Source organism: Aptenodytes patagonicus, chromosome 15, assembly GCF_965638725.1.
Source record: "Aptenodytes patagonicus chromosome 15, bAptPat1.pri.cur, whole genome shotgun sequence".
Lineage (NCBI taxonomy): Eukaryota > Metazoa > Chordata > Aves > Sphenisciformes > Spheniscidae > Aptenodytes > Aptenodytes patagonicus.
In genome coordinates, this window is record NC_134963.1 from 12501245 (window position 1) to 12518335 (window position 17091).

The window sequence follows — 17091 nt, forward strand, 5'->3', positions numbered from 1 at the left end:
ACCAACAACACACTGTCAGCCTCATTGAGTAGAGGTCTACCAGGCTTCCATACTCACCGCATTGCGGAGGAAGTCCTTCAAGGTGCCCCCCTCAATGTACTCAGTGAGGAGATTCAGCTTCTTGTCCTTGTACAGTACACCGATGAACTTCAGCACATTGGGGTGATCCAGGCTGCGCATCACTTTCACCTGGGAAGCAGAAACATCCCACCCCAAAGAAGAGAATGGAACAAGTCCTGACAGATCTGCTCTATGGTGACAAGCATTCCAACACTGGAGGTCCCCTCCAGGGATCACAGAGTACACTCAAACCCCAACCTTAAGGCAGTCAATTAACTGTTGCCTCTTCATTTTCATGCTGTGCAATTAACCTGATCTTAGTCTTTAAGGAGAGCACCCTTGAGTTTGGAAACAGGAGGTCTCCAGGGCGGCTATCTGGTCTGTACTGCATGTGTCAGGGCCGGAATAGCAGCGTCAGGTGTTTGGGGAGCTGCCTTTAAGCTAAATCCGACTTCGAAAAACATGGTAGGCAGCCACCAAGAAAATAGTTTGGCTTAAATACAGCAGGAGTCTTAAATATCTTACAGATATTGGCCCTCATCATTTGTATTTATGCACAAGGCTCAAGGGATAAATCTTTACGTATTGCACAGCTCAATTTGCCTCAGACTCAGGCTGCTTTTTATCATTGAAAAATTAATGAACTGGGAGCTAAAGCCACGTCTATTGCTCAGTGTAAGTGAGTCACACTTCACTGCAGCAAACATTCAGCTCATGTCAGCTTTTCCCTATGGCATGTCTCCCTCCTCGGCGCCTTGATTCCTGCCAGGTTGGTGGCATGATCACTCACTCTCTGGTGAAGATGGAAGAGTGCCACCACACTACTGGCTCAGAAGCTTTTTGAAATTTTGCTCCTACCTCTGTTAAGAAAGTCTTCTGTGTTTCCTCATCACAGCGAATCAGCTCCTTCATCACCATCACCTTTCCTGTTGCTTTGTGAGTCACCTGGTGGAAACAGAAACCACAACTACAGGCAAGGTTCAAGAATATATAGCTTCAATGCTCTTGCAGCTCTTCTGAAAGAGAGGGTAATGTTCCCTTCCATCCAGAGGGGAATACAGATGGGAGAAAATTCAGAGCCCAGGGATCTGTAGAAAACTGCATAAAATTTCTCCTTTCAGAATTCAGCAAAGATTCCGTATGTGAAACAGAAACTACCTAAAGTTGACAGAAGATCATACCAAGAGATCAACAGCATCCCAAGAACCAGAGCTGAAGTCTCCATTTTAGGTAGCATAGGGCTGAGCATGCATACATGCTGTCAAAGCCTCTGAAGGCATCAGTTCCATACTTGTGCATGCCTCAAGTTCCCTTACAGAACGTACTTGCCCAGCACGATGCTCACATTTTGTACACAGAACCTAAGAACTACATTCTGTATCAGCAAAGGAATCAACGTTCACTTGCATCAGAAACCAAACCAAACAACCCCAAACTACATTGCTATATGCTTTGGTTTTATGTGGACTCTGCAGCCTGATGGTTTCTGATGAGCTTATCAAACTTACTCATGTGCAAGCGGAACGGGGATGTACAGGCTGTTCAGTTAAGGCAGGAAGCAGTTATTTTACCATGCTCCTTGGGAGCAATGTATTGCTACCTGCAAGGAATGTCCCAGAATGGTGGCAAATACACAGAAATCCACCATAAACATCAGGTAATAAATTTCCTGGCTCTCGACAAGGAAAGCATTTCCAGTTCCTCAGAGCTGTTTGCCTGTGTCCACCTAGTTCCTGGCATTTTGCTGTGTTCTAGAGTTTCTTTTAACCAGCTCTGCCTTGCTTGCATGGTGTGCATGAGTGAGTAGAAAGGGTCCCAACTCTGATGAGCAGGTTTTCCTGGAAATCCTCTCCCCTTCAGTTGCTTAACTTGGACAGCTCAGTCTCCCTAAGATCTCCAGGTAACTAAACAACCACCTCCTCTCTAGGAACAGAAGGGAACTATTCTGACCAGATACAGTGCTTGTTGCATCAAAAACAGTCAATCTGAAACTGAAGAAAGATGTCACTTTTTGCCTCATACCCTTTAAAATAAAAAGCCTTTTCAGAAAACCTCCGGAACTGCAATCCAGAACACAAGACCCAGTTATAGTATTTATGAAGCTTATGAGCTCTCGCAAACACTGTGGCACACTAGTTCTTTTTGGAACCATGGGACATAGCAAGGCTGATATAAGTGGAATGCAAATGCATGGAATAACACAACCGAAGCATAAGTACAACATTCTGCTCCCATCTGAAATCAAGCATCCTTATACAAGTAGCGAGCCAGGGAACACTACACATTTCAGCCAGGGACATGAAAGCCAGGGACATCCAATACCCAACGATAAAGGGAAGTGAAGAGACAAAGACAAGACAAGGCTAAGTGGAATTCTTAAGCTGACATACCAGCAAAACTGAAACAAGTGTCATCATGAAACTCCAAGAGGGCAATTTTAACTCCCAGAGCATGCACCAGAACAGGATGGCGATGGGGTAATTTGAGCAGAAAAGAAACGCCTTTGTGCCATTAACTGTGGGGACGCAGATGACAAAAGCATGCGACAGAGGAAAGGTTCTGCTTACCTGGACCTGTTATTTCTCTATGAGCAGAGGAGAAGAGAAATATGCTCATTAGTATGGATCAAAAGCATTGGGTTTGTAGTACTGGCTCACCACCTCCCATGGAAGCATGAGATTAATACGGTGGCTGGACACCTGAAGTTTATACAGGTGTAAGGAGAGAAGTCCCATAACATGGTGAATAGCAATCCGAGTACTGAGGAGCTCACAGCACCTTGGTAAGGCAGAGAAAGCTGCACCCTGATGCTGTCAGGGATGCCAGGATAGGAGCTGCTGAATCACCCCCAGTCAAGACCGGAGAGCTTAAATACAAGAGAACTGCTGTTAATGGAGATTTTAATTGTGAGAGTCATGTAAGACCTGACCACTATCACCACACTGACAAGCCGTTGAGGCTCTGCTGGGGGTTCAGAGATGGCTGATTACATCAGCCTGGCAAACCCCCAAGCATACCACACTAAGAGTAAGTGAGAAATGCCATACTGGGGAGTTGAATGCACCTCTTCATAAGAAAGATGCTCGTAAGAGAAAGCGTAGTTTGTTCCCCATTCTCCCCACCTCACCCAGGTGGTTGCTGTGACACAGGCACTCTGGAGCTCTAAATGTAACTCAGGAGATGAGTATGTATGGCCAAGGTTGACACTCAAAGGGGACAAAATCAAAACCACCTGCAGCCAGAGACACTCATGGTCAGGGAATGAAACAGAGAAATGGATCTCACTGAACAAGCCAGGTGAGTTCCAAGACCGATCACTATCAGCAGGGCAAAGGCCACTGAGACAGTGGCGAAGGATCCCGAGATAGGCAGATGTTGCTGTAATCAAAGTAAATGATGAATGTTTGGGGACCTCCCTCACCTTGATTGCTTGTCCAAAAAATCCTTTTCCTAGTACTTCACCATGAATCAGGTCACAGGGCCGGAAGATTTGTTGGGAGCAGCTAGAAGAGGAACGTAGGGATTCAGAACGACTGATGTCACGGCTCAGAAGGAGCGGTTCCTTTGGAGAACTGGGGCCAGGAGACTTAGAAATGCTGTTACTTCGCCTAGAAAACAAAGGAGACAGGAAGATCAGGGAAGCTGCCAGGAAACTTTTGGTCCAACATATCCCATCATTAGCCCCTAAGGGACCAGTTTCTAGATGTGCTTCAGTGCTCTTCATATCTCAAAAGCCAGATGCTCTCAGAGCACCATGGAAGCTCTTTACAAACCTAGAACAGCTTCCAAAGTCAGAGCTGCCTAACAACAACACATATCTTGCACTGTCAGTCAGAGGTGGAGCTCTGTGCACAGGAGGAGGAAGCTGTGAAGACACAGCACTTGCTATCTCTAAACAAAGATTAAAATACTGGTAAATGACTAAATGAGCAACTGAGTGCCCCAGTCTAGGAAGACAAGATTTTTCGCAAATCCCAGGTCTCAGCCATATTCCTTTTAAGGACACATTCTTCCCCAGCCATTTAAGGCTGGTAAAAATCCGACCTTTACATTTTCTAACTGTAAAACTTAGTAGCTTTTCTATGTTAAAAGTAGAGCTCCTTATTTTTATTAAGGAAAGTTTGCCATCCTGAAAGGGAATGGAGAGAGCACATGTCAATAGCAGAATCTAAAGCTCTCCACTGCTTCGCCAGTGGTTTATACCAAGGCTCATATCAGAGATGAGTCACGTCTCTGCAGTCATCTGCAATCGCAGGGCCTAGGCACAGAGCAGCCCAGCCAGGTGGCACAGGGCAAAGGCAAGCTAGATCAGAGGCAGCGCTTCCAAGTCTTTACCTGAGGGAGCGGCGTCGGAGTGTTCCTTCCAGATTCTCCTTGATGTCCAGCGGAGAGAGGGAGCGTGGGGAAATGGGCGGCTTTATGTGGGTGGGAAGACGGGAGTCCAAACGAAGCCTGTCTAAGCGCTGCGAGACAGGGTCGTGCTCTATCAGCAGCTGAAGCGTCTGGCTTGTCTTGCGAATCAAGTCCTCCACCTGCAATCAAACCAAAGGACAGGACGATAGCAGACAGGAGGAACACAAATGACAGGAGATAGAGACACAGCAGAATGCCCCTCAGGAATCAGAGTAGAGAGTTCAGTGAGATCACTCCATAGTTGTGGTTTAGTTGTGCGCACCACAGCTGCCTACCAGACAAATCAAGCTAGCAACACAGAAGTTCCTTATGCTATCCAAATCCTCTTCTTTCTGGTCAGCTACAAATGACCAAACACTTTTTTTTTCTTTTTCTGAGAAGTGTTCAAAAACTACACAAGCTTCCATCCTGAACAGTGCTGCAAAAAACAGCTTTGCAAAAGCTACATGGAGATTTATCTGAGAGATGTCTTGTGCTCCTGATGTTCTCTTCAGCACCAACAGTAAATAAAACCCTTGTGTAGTGAAGGTAATGGTGGTCTCACTACACTCTCGCAGCATCACCTGATATCTGTATAAAGCATTTACTTGTAAATACAGACATCGAATACTTTTCTTGCAGTGGGAAACTCATCCCTAGGATCAGCTGAGCCTTTGCCTATTAGCAGTTGCCTCTAAAAGGATCAGAACAGTGGAATTCACTAGCAATACATGAAGAGTCTTCACAGCCTCTCTGTCCTCTGAGATGTCACAGCCCTACGCTTTTCTGATTACCTCCCTTCATGTTTGAATGCCACAAAATCAGAACTGCATCGTAATTGCATTTCCATCTGTTACACTTTCCTCTTCAGCTGGAAGGGGTAGCAAAGCTTGTCTTCATGTTTATTCCTACTGTCAGCATGAGTACTATGGGTGTACGCACACTGTATGTAGGGTGGGAGAACGGTGCCGAGAAACAGAAAAACTGTAGGAAGGCAGATGAGAAGGAGGCTTCAGAACAGAACTCTACCCACCTCCTCCACCTGTAATGTACGAATAGGAGCTCCATTAATCTCCAGGATACGATCTGCAGGGTGGATGGCGTTTCGGACATCTGGGCTGATGTGCATCCTGTTAACTCTAAACACGGGAATTACAGTGTGTGTGGGAAGTCAGTTGTCGTTTAGCCATCAGTTTAGCCAAAATTATAAGAAATATTTGATCTCTGATGCTTCCCTTTATATTGGTATTCTGAAATAAAACAGTGCTAATCTACCAGCACAGGGAGCTACCATTAGACCAAGCGCTTAGGTCTGAGCTGGTTTGGGGAGAGCTCTTCATTTGCCCAATGGCAAAAATTGTTAGTTCATTACAATTCGCCAAATGCTTTGTGTTCAGTGAAGGAGACATCACTGCGAAATAAAGTTATCAATTAAGGTCGTCACAAGAGCAAAATGGAGACCAAACACAAATGGCTATTAGCCAACATATGTCCCTGTTGTGCCAAGACAGATCCCCATAGCAGTTAAAGCAGCTGGCAGGACAGCAGCACTGCAAAATTTTTACCAGCTCACTCTGCACAGACATGTACCTTGCACACAACCTTGTCATACTCACTCTTTCACCTGGACACCAGTGGCATAGCTGGAGCAGCCACCTTCAACAGACACGGAGAACCCCCTCTTGCCATCAGTAGCTGCCGGCATGGAGATGAGGGTCAGCGTATAAGGCAGCTGCTCACGCAGAGACTCAGTGGAGTGTTTTTCTATCATCGGTGTCAGCACAATCTGGTTATGGCATTTCCCACTAAAAGAAGTGAAGAAAGTCATTATGGCAGTGTCCTATCCCTCCCTGCCAAATTCGCACTTCTAAGTTCTCTCATTGACCATAAGCTATAGTTTTTAGTGCTTACTCCATTCCTTCCTCCCTCCCTCAAAAGGCAGCTTCCTGGCATTCCTTAGTGTAACATTTGGCTGAACCACACTGAGCCAGCTAAACATGGCTTACATACACAGCAGGGAGCAACTCTGTGGCAGGGCATGCAGCTCCGTCTTACCAGTAGAGAGTGGAATGTTGCACGAGTGCGTAAGTGTCCCCATCTTCAATGATCACTTTGCAGCTCATACAAGCAAAGCACTCAGGGTGATACTTGTATTCGCCAGCCACCTACAGACAGAAAAGGGAGTAGCTTAGTAGGGCCAAAATCCATCAGCAGATGCAGTTACTGCTTTCCTCTCTAATTAACATGTTCAGTCAGATCTCAAAGTCAAGTGGCAGTTTTTTACTGGAGAGTTACATTAGCCCATTCTACCTTTCCTGAACCCCATCCTTGGCACCTTGATTGCAAAACTTCTCTGAAACAACCATGTCAACATGCAAAGCAAAGCTTGTGTCCCGGGAACCTCTGCTATATTTGGCAGCTGCTCAACTATCAAAAATAGTTGATAGTCTGCTGCAGACTAGTAAACAAGATATTAAACCTTCCTGTTCAGTTGCTCTTGGCAAGATAACTAACGTTACGCCTGAATTAATAAAGCTGAAAGGGCTTTTTTTTTTGGCAGACAGGCAATGCACAAATTCAGATACTTTACCAGGCAGCTGACAGAAAAAAAAAGAGCGAGCTGAGACTGAGACAACAAAATACCTTTAAAGACTATTTTTATTCACTGATCTGTTTTTCTATTTTCCTTGTGAGAACTTCCCTTATTGACAGTATTTTGCAAAGACTTCTGCAGGCAATGACAAATTGTCTGCGCTTTTCTCAGTACTTCCCTTTGAGGTAGCAATCATATTACTGAGTACCATGCTGCTTTTATTTAGGCCCTAAAAAAATAATGGTTATGTTTCATTCTTGACAGTTTTAAAGGTTAAATATTTGCAAGGTTGTGGCAAGGAGCAGAACATTTAGATGAGCCTCATATTGTGCAGGCAGAGTTCAATGTTTCAAAGCAATTGGGACTAACACTACTTCAAGACACCATCAGCCAGAAAACCACTCTGGCCACAGTCCAGGTGGGACTTGGATGGCAACCTTCCCCAAAGCCAGAACCTGCTGCTTATCCTGAGCTGAGAGCTTTGACTCTGCAGTGCAGCAGAAAATCACCCCATGGAGACACTGAGGCACTATGCTACAGAAACTGAACAGATGTCCCCTTAATCACCTTTCTGTTTCTCATGCCTGTGCATTTCAGCACCTTACTTTCTTCGTTCATATGCTTCAGATCCTCACAACTCCCTCCTTTAAGAGTTACCCCCGTTTAAAATTCATCTCTATCTAGAAGATTGACACACAAGCCTCATTTCTAATCTCTGATTGGAGATTAGAGTAGCAAAGAGACTATTACCTTCAGTTTATTTGATTATCTGAATAGCTAGGGCAACTCCCAACCAAGTACGAGGAGCTGGAGACAGGCATGTCCTGCCTCCAGGCAGGAGTCCTTTAGAGTCCTTACCATCACTGGTCCAGTCATCAGCAGAGAGCAGCCATGGCAGGATTCCCCAAACTTCCCCCAGTAGTCTTTGTGACAGTACAGCTTCCCATCTTTCTCATAGTACCAGTTAGTGAGGGGATCCTGACATTCAGAGCACCTTGAGGGAAACAAAGGAACAAGGTTCCAGTTGGCAACAAGTCACAAATCAATGGAAAAGCTCCTCTCCTGCATGGAGAAAACAGACATTCAGCAGCAGCTCACCACCAGCTCTTCTAGCTACGGATGTACTAAACCCCTCCATTTCCCAATGCTTTTTCAACTGAAAATTAGCACCAAAACCAAGGTTTGTAAGGAGAGGTTGACACCACCAAGCTTCCAAAGTTTAAAACAAATCCCATCCATTTATTAAAACACATCAGTAGGTTTATAAATTCTGCCTTACAAATTTTGCTCCTTTGCTTTCTCCCTCTTCCTGCGTGCAAGCTTCCAGCTGCAGAGTGGCCCAGCACACAGATAGCTCTGCTACGTTTCTACTTAGTGTTTCTACAGCATCACACCATCTTGTGCCAGAGCACCTGTCTCCTCAGCCAGTTTAGGAAGGGAGGCAGAGAGGCAGGATCCCCTTCCCTATGCCACACAAAGCCAGTTTTGCACCAACCTTTGTGGAAAGCCTTTCTATTCTTCTGTAAGAAGACCTCTCCCAAAAAGTCAACTGCAGCACTATCCATTTGAGGGAGAGTTTTCAAAGCAGTTCATCCTTTGAGCTCCACATACTTACTGCATCCACCAATTAATTGCAATGAAAGTCCTCCACCTCTCCCTACCAATTGCTCTCCCTTTCCTTCTGCTGATGACAGTGCATGAGAAAAAAACCCACAACCAACCAACCAAAAAAACCCCTCAAACAAAACTATTTCTCTAATTTCATGAAGGGAGTCTCAAAATTCTTCACATATCAGTGTCAGCTCCCATTTTAACACGCAACCATTATTAATCCTCTATCTACATCCCCCCCCAAGAAACAAACAAACAAACAACTCCCCCCCCCCCCCAAAAAAAAAAAAAAACAAGGAAATGTTTTTTTCCAATGCAGCAGCAATGGATGCAGCAATTCTATTGCAGATATCGTTTTAGCAAATCACAAGCAGAACCCTGATCTTCAGGCTTCCTGAACACAAAATAATCCTGCCTCAGCAGGATGCACTGGGCAAGGGAGTTTAACGTCTGCAGCACAGAGGTGTGACTTAATGGAGAGATAAGGCACAGACAGGAGTCGCATCACTAAAGATTATTCCATTAGCCCTGGGCAGCATGTTCTCAGACTTTAAAAGGAAAATTAGTCTGGTATTGGCCATTTCTGAGTGCAGAATCCAAGACGGGTTAGTCACCAATAACTGGTCCAAAGAAACACCTCAAGGATCAATGTCATCATCAGCACGATGCTTTCCCAAAGGTGGAAGGAAGAGTTTCTTCTGCCCCTTACCCTAACAATTGTCTCAGTTACTACATTGGAGGGGAACCCATTGCACCAGGGTGGGGGTTTAGGTGGGCATGTGCCCTCCCAGACAGCAGGCCTCTCTACAGCACCAAATGCACTGAAGTCAGCTAGTGGCAGTGGAGGTGCACTTTTTACATGCTCCTAGGTGTAAGATGAGAGCTACTGTTGAGTTCACCTTTCACAAGCTTCCTAAAAGCTTATTTGTGCCAAAGGCATTCCTTGTAAACTCCACCAGCTTGTAATGAGCGTGATGATATGTGAAGCTGGTCATGCTCCAACATGGAGAGAGTTATTTGCTCCATCTCAAGAGACTGCAAAGCAACAAGGTGAAGCTGCTTGTAAGCAGCCTATGGTTTTAGGGGAAAACATACCTCATGAGGTATTTAGTGCCGTACCCTACCCTCAGGAAAGTTGCTCCTTCTGATGTATTTGGCTTTTATAGTGTTTGTTCTCCCAGCTGAGGAACTCCAAATCCTGCCCCGGCCCCCCCCTTCCTCAGTGATGGGAAAGAACTCTAGCACATGCAACAGGCCCTGCCAATTTTGGCTGAGGCAGGGGGAGCAGTAACTTACATTGCTATACATGGCACATGCATCATTACAGCCTCAGCCTTGGGGCACTGTCATGGTTACACCCTGCTCATGGTATGCAAGAGACCTAGAGGGCATTGCAATACATTTTGCCTTCAACCACTAGCCCTTTGGCTTTCATTTGCAGTAAATACCCCACGCTGAATGATCAAGTAGGTGAGTGGGAGGGAGAAAAGAGCAAGTGGAGACTAACAGCAAAGATTTCTATCACCTTGTGGCAGGAACATCTGGCTCAGCACAGGCAAATCGCATGCCTCAGACTTATCCGACTTCTGCGTGCATGCCTGTACCAGTGCGTGCTCCAAGAGTGATTACATCTTCAAACAGGGAGCTGTGACCAGACCTGCACTTGAGATACAGACAGCAATACTGGAGACTGCTCCACCAGGACTTCAAGACCTGGCTTTCTGTCTAAGTTCTCTCCAAGCAGGTGGGTTATTTATTTATTTATTTGTTTTTAAGCACAACACCTTCCCTTCCTCACCCTCACCACCTTCAATCACTCCTTTTTCTCCCTAAGAAAATCTAAAATTTCTGCAAAAGCAATACAACTGCAATTCTGTTTAGATAGGCTCCAGAGGATCACGTACTTTTGTCTTCCCTTTACCTTTCTCCTACTTCTTCATGGTTTGACTTCAACCTTACAGCACTTCGATTAGTTTGCTTCCATCCGGAAATAAGCACTGGTATCTAATTTGCAACACACCCATAGCAAAATGAAGGTGAGGGGGTGGAGCCAGCAAGCAGTCAGTTCTTTGCTATGCAATTAAACAAATCTGGGCAGGACAAGTTTGCAGCTCAAGGCTCAGAACCCCACCCAGGGCAGTGAGGCAACAGGAACAAAGCAATCAGCCCCAAAGAGGCTAGATGCTGGTAATGGGTCTAACTGGCTACTTCGTTAATCACTGCCAGCAAGAGGACATGGCTATGGCCCGTATTGCCAAGCAGCACCTTCTGTTATTTACCATGCATTCTGCAATGTAGAAAAGGCTTTAGATTTGTCAGGTGTGGAGAACTGGCTGACAGCACACAGGTATAGTTTCAAGACCTGTTTCAACTGTTTCAGTGCCTTCGCCCAAATGATAAAGGCATCACATGATTATTCCACATGACTCTGATTGAAGAGATCTGTCAGAATTTTATCACAGAAGATACAAGAGTTACCACTCCTTCCTTTCCCTCCTCACTAGAGTGCATGGCATTGCAGCACTGCCGTTGCCAGGACTCACATCAGCTGAGACAGGAATACAATTACTTCTACAGGTATTAAGCAAGCTAATCTTTGCCAGTCACCACAACCAAAAGAAAGGAAGATTTCTTGCTCCTCTGTCTTTTATAGATTAGAAACCGCTAATCTTCTCCTAGATGATTTGCTATTCTTATTACAGAGTAACAAAGCATGGTAATCAAATTTCTTGGAGGACTGGTAACAGCCATACTTGACATGTTTCCTCTTGCTGTCCAGCCACCATTTTCAGAGCTGCAGAGCCTTGCTCTGATTATATAGTCCCATACATTATGATTCTTTGCTTCCCAGCCTTGGCTGTAAAGAATAAATTAATCTGCCTCCCATAGCCATCCTCCAGGAACCCCAGGCAGCATCTGGGTGCAGTGGCCCTGATGCTCTGTAGCACAGCAGGTGCAGAGAGTTCACAAATCGCTGCTTGATGGCTACTTGGTTTTGTGGGGGGTGGTAGGAGGATCAGGTCACAACAGGTAACCAGCCTGGTTTTCAGCAAGATGGGAGATTCAATTGATGTGGCATCTCTTTTACATCTAAATGAAAGCCAATACCCTCATGGAAGCAGACTTCCCTGGCACTGAAGAGAGAGATCCCTTTGAGAAGGGCTCATTAATAAAATGCACCCCACACACACTCTGTCAGGCTAGATCAGTTAACGCTAGACAGGCTCGAAAGAGCTGTGGTTTCAATTCTGCAGGCAGAGCCGGGGAAAGGACAGTCACGTAGACAGAAAGCTGCAGAATAAAACATAACCCCAGCCCGTAGCTAAACCAAAGGCTTCTCACCCGGACTTAGCAGAAGTGTGTGCACTGGCTACATAAGAGACACTAGACAAGGAAGAACAGATGCTAGAAAACAGACTAAGTACTAGAAGACAAGCGTGTTTAAGCTCTGACTATGCAAAACCATTTCCACACTCTTAGGAGAAGGTGTATCTATGGCTTAGCATGATGCCCTACACATATTACAAATAATGAATGTCTCCTCACTTTCCTTCTTCTGAAAGCAGATGCTGTTTCAGAAAGTTGCCTAAAGCAGCTTAGCAATTGCGCAGCAGTATTTACTCCTGTCCTAGACTGTTTTAACAAAAGGCTCCTTACTCGCAAATGAGTACAAAAGTGTTTGCAGGAACAGGATCAATAACGAGCAAATCCGGGTGGAGGGGATAGGAGGGAGACAATGAAACTGCAAGCTGTGCCTTTCCCCATCCATTCACCTTATCAGCACATCAGCGTCAGTCACCATCCTGGCTGTGTTCAGCCCCACTAACAGTTTTCACTGTGGAGATGTAATCAATCAAAGACTTATTCTGTAGCTATTGCCTTTCTCAAGCCTCATTTGTTCAATTGGACAAATGGTTGTTAATATAAACCAAAATATCACAGGAGAAGAATCATTTCCATGTAAGGAAAGTGTGCTGCTCGTCCCTAGTTACCTGCAAAGTACTTGATTTCTTTTCTCAAACAAGATTATGCACTGCCTCACTGCAGATTACATCACCTTCTTGAACTCGCAACAGCAGCACCTCACCTCACCCTGCACTATGCCCAAGCACAAGTAGCTTTGGAAGAGACATAAGCAGCAGCAGCCGTAGTAACCTCATTCCTCTGGCAGTGGAGCAAAGCACAGGGGCATGGGGTAAAGTGGCATATGTAGTGTTGCTCTGAAAGGGAGCCTGCTTGCCTGGGCTACGCAGACACTGCCTCATGACACAGGTGCCGTTCCCTTGTGCCAGAGAGCTGCAAAGAGGCTGGTGATAAGAATCTTCCCCGTCGCCTCCTCAAAGCAAGACAGGATCCCAGTTTGAGTCCGGCTGTTCCCTGCACACAAGCACTGGACCTCATTCTTCACGCCTCGCACGCTAATTGCTTAGGATAGCATTACAGAGGGGAAAACGACACTTTGAAGGTTCACTGCTAATCCTGCACAAGACTTACCGAAAGGGATCCTTGGGAGCGAAGTAAGCTGGGGCAGACAAGTAACTTCCCATCTTCAACACTGGATAAACCGGCTCAGCCACAAACTTGTCCAACTGCCTCTGAACAGCTCTGTTCTGCCAACATGGCAGCAGCCAGTGCTCATTTAATCTTGCGCTGATTCAGATACTTCAACTCTCTTTGAAGCTGCCCAAGGAATGCCAGGTCTCTTGGCTGCTCATTCCTTTTCAGATTTTTCCTGGCTCCCATGGCTATAACCATCTTCTCCTGCACTCAGCAGCAGCAGCACCCTTGGGAAGGATAGAATAACTGCTAACCGGGCTAGTTGGACATGCTTCTGCAATAGTTCTTGCGAGCTGTACTGCCTAACTATTGTCAAGTTTTCCCTTCTCTGGTTCCACCCAAGGGTGGGAAGGGAGGAGGAGCCATTGCAGGAGGACAGCGTGTGGCTACGGAGGCTGAATAAGCTCTACTTCTTCACAAGGGGTGGAGCTTTGATCCAAAGAGGGGCTGCCTTAGTAAGTGCTGAAAGATAGCAGCTTCTGCCAAAGTAAGAGCCAAGTGCATAAACGTGAAACTGCTCTTTGCAGCAGGGGCACATTCTGATGGAGAAGTCAAGGAAGGCAGAGTCTGACGAAGACAACTAGCCACATCTCCAAACACATCAAATTAACGTTTACTACATGCCTTCCTAAATCCCTCACAGTGCGTGGGGTTATACTACCTTCACAGTACCTACAATCTGTTTGTTCTCTTGCAGGAGGTAACTCGCAGTGTGCTTCATCCAAGGAAAAATAACTTTCTTTCCAATGCTGTTTTAACAGAGATCATTGCAATTTTAACCTAATCTTCATCTCCTGAATGGAAGCTGAGGTATAAATCAGCATGGACGAGTACTCTCTCCTGCTTGCAGCACATGTAGTTATATCATTTTGCTTGCTCTGAAGCCAAGCATGATCTCTAGTGGCCTAATCAGCTAAAGCTGTTTGCGAGACACTCAGAAATGCAACAAACATATGCTGCTGCACCGAGCCCTCCCATTTTTGTACAGTCAGCAAAGCCTGGCATGCCTGAACACAGCCTCAAAATCATGCTATGTTCCAGAGGCAAGAGTACACAAATGTGCTTTTACTGGAGATGCTCGTCTCAGCTGGCATATTGTTCAAGGGAGGCTTGGGGCTGGGACGAGGCAGTCTTGGCTGCAGATTTGACAGCTGCTGCTCGCTGTTGAAGTAAGCAGAAAGCCAAGCAGCCTTTTGGGTTGTTTTTTCTTGGGTTTTTTTTAAATTTTTTTACTTTTAATAAGCAGACACCTTTCCGGGTGGGGGGAGAAATCATCATTTTCACCCATTCAGTGCAGTTTCTAAGCCTGGCTGTAAAAGTGCAGTGAAGCCTAGTGCTGCAGAGCCCAATGTGGTTGTCAGTTCCAGCATGGGTGTAATTCCTTCTGACATTTCACACAGCTCTACTGGAAGCAGCAACACGGTGAGTCTGTGTCTAGGAATGCACTCTGGTCTCCCACATTCTCTATATGTTGCGTGCTGAAAATGGGCCAGCGCTCACAATCCAACGCTTCCCTGGCTATCAGCACCACCCCACCACACACACATACCTCCAGTGCATCGCAGAGCCCCTCCCCTGCCCAGTATCACCTACAGACAAAAGGTTTTCCCCGCAATTTTGCTGCCATGGGCTGAACTCCCTCCAAGGGGGATTCCACGTGACCTCATAAATCCCAACTCGTTAGACAAAACCTTTGAAGATTTGATCCACAGATGTGATAAGCAGCCAGCTAGTCTGTGAATGAAGCCAGCAGATAAAGCCTAACTTCAAAGTAATAAAAACCACCCAGACAGCTAAGCAACTGGGAAGGGATTTTGTTTGAGACTTCCTTAAAGCCAAAGGACACATAGGCAAATGTCTATTTAAACAGGAAACATCTTATCAAAATGATTTTACTTTTTCAGCAAGCCCCAGCAGCAGCCAGTAAGTTACTTTTTCCTACACAGAATTCTCTTGTTACTTCTTGCCTTTTTTATTGTCTCTATGACCTATTTGAGAACACAATAGCTCTGATAAAAGGGCTCTGGAAAAGGTGTTAATGTGTTCATACCTTCTAGATCTGAATTCCTGCCAGAATGACTGTACTTCAAAAATGCTGATAAACAGGTGTGTGTGGGGACCTTTTCTATGTAATTTTACTGATACCATCTCTGAGGGCCAAAATGCACCGAAGCAAATTTCTTTTTCACCAACCGAAGTCAGATATCAGCATCTTCTCTCTTGCAAACGCTGACAGCATTTCCACTACGAACGTGTAGCCATCACAAGGGGTTGCTTTCCTTACTATGGTTTAGAATTGTACAGTAATTTTTGCCAGAAAGAAGTCTGAAAAATATAACTAGCAAATAAAAAGGAACAAATGAAAAACCTCGACAATGACTTCACATGAAATTTATTGCAAATTCAGTCACAGCTGTTACAGTTTTATCCCCACAGAAATGCATCACATAGCTATTGTGATATTCAAGTGATTAATACCTTAAAACAGCTGGGGTTAGGCTGCACATCTAGACACCCTCTTTACCACATAGTTCATGCTGTCCAATAGCATGTCTACAGACATGTATTGCTCATCATATCTACCAGCCCTAAGATACACAAATTTATCCTGGCACAGACAGGCACTTCGGTACGTGTGGGACTGGTATAAGCTGGGGAAGAGGCATCTGCTTGATGCCTGAAGAGTCTGCAGCAAGTCTTTGTTTCAGCATGGGTGCAGTTTGGAGGCATTCCAAATACTTCAGTACAATCCCAACACCTCATTATACTTCCCAGGCACTTACACGTAACACGTGCTTTGCTGCTGTTGAAAGAGTCAGCTCCTGAAACTAATACCGTTTTGATATGCACATACCTCTGAGTGAAAGCTCTTGCACAGAGTTCTTGAGTAAACTAAAACGAACAGTGAAGCGAAGCTCATCTCCATCACTGCATCTTACTTCTAAGCAGCAGCAGAGCTTCAGACCAACACAGTGATGCCTTCTTGGCACCTAACATCACTAAGCACAACATTAGGATGCTTTGTCTCCACCATACTTGCCTAATGGCTGCAGACCTCCTGAATATGTGTAGGCTGAGAAGCAAAACAAAGAAATTCAACCTATTGAAAATTCATAGATTCTATATGGTTTTGGAAGCAGCGACTTCTGGTCTGTAAATGCAGCACATATGGCAATAAGACCGGCACTTACACCACTGCATGTTCACTCACTTCCTAACTTGCCGCTGTTGTCTGTGCAGACCGCTAAACTCCTCCGGGAAGGATCCTTTCTCACTCATGTGGAAAGCCTACCACATACTGGGCTGCGTGAGTAATTCTGATTACCTTGATATAATACTGCTCTGATAACAATGTCCTAAAGGACAAGCTGCGCAAGTCAACTAAAAAAGGACTGGAATGCCCAACTCCTCCTTAAATATAAAGGGTCGTCATCGATGTCCTTTAGCTGATAGATTCCCCTGAGGAATGTGGCCACTTCCACCTGCAAAGTGCTTCATTGTTCCTTTGGATTTTTAAATTCTTGAACAGTCATGGTGATCTGTGTACAAACAGGCACTTAGCAACTATTTCTCCCTAAATCTGATAGTGAGCTGGTGAATTTCAATGCTGATGGAGACACCATCAAAGAGACATTCCCAGGAGTCTGCAGGATTAGCAGAGTAGGGCTCTCACCTCTGAGGCCCTATCATTAGCTTTCTGTAACTGCCAGAAACTGGAGAAGACAGGGAAGAAGAGATTCTTGTCTTCCTGCTTCTACCATAATTCAACTGCCTTTTGTTACTACTGATCTTTCCCCTGCTCTCAAATTCAGTTGCCGTGTGTACAAACCTGACTGTGTTCACAGCTGAAAAGCTAAAGGAAGATTCAAAGCATCAAA

The 17091-nt window shown here is 45.3% G+C and overlaps 1 protein-coding gene across 2 annotated transcripts in view; it reads right to left on the reverse strand.

Moving 5' to 3' along the window:
• Window positions 1–17091, reverse strand: part of LIMK2 (LIM domain kinase 2) — a 32511-nt gene that overhangs the window by 7673 nt on the left and 7747 nt on the right. The window contains exons 1-9 of one of the 2 annotated variants that reach the window (XM_076353173.1): window positions 13151–13558; window positions 7904–8039; window positions 6508–6617; window positions 6069–6257; window positions 5486–5591; window positions 4396–4592; window positions 3482–3668; window positions 919–1005; window positions 58–189 (exon numbers count right to left, since the gene is read on the reverse strand). In XM_076353173.1, the coding sequence (XP_076209288.1) occupies window positions 58–189; window positions 919–1005; window positions 3482–3668; window positions 4396–4592; window positions 5486–5591; window positions 6069–6257; window positions 6508–6617; window positions 7904–8039; window positions 13151–13203 (1197 nt within the window). In that variant the 5' untranslated portion in view covers window positions 13204–13558. Of the gene's footprint in view, window positions 1–57; window positions 190–918; window positions 1006–3481; window positions 3669–4395; window positions 4593–5485; window positions 5592–6068; window positions 6258–6507; window positions 6618–7903; window positions 8040–13150; window positions 13559–17091 lie in introns of those variants that run through there. The other variant, XM_076353172.1, reaches the window with a different exon arrangement.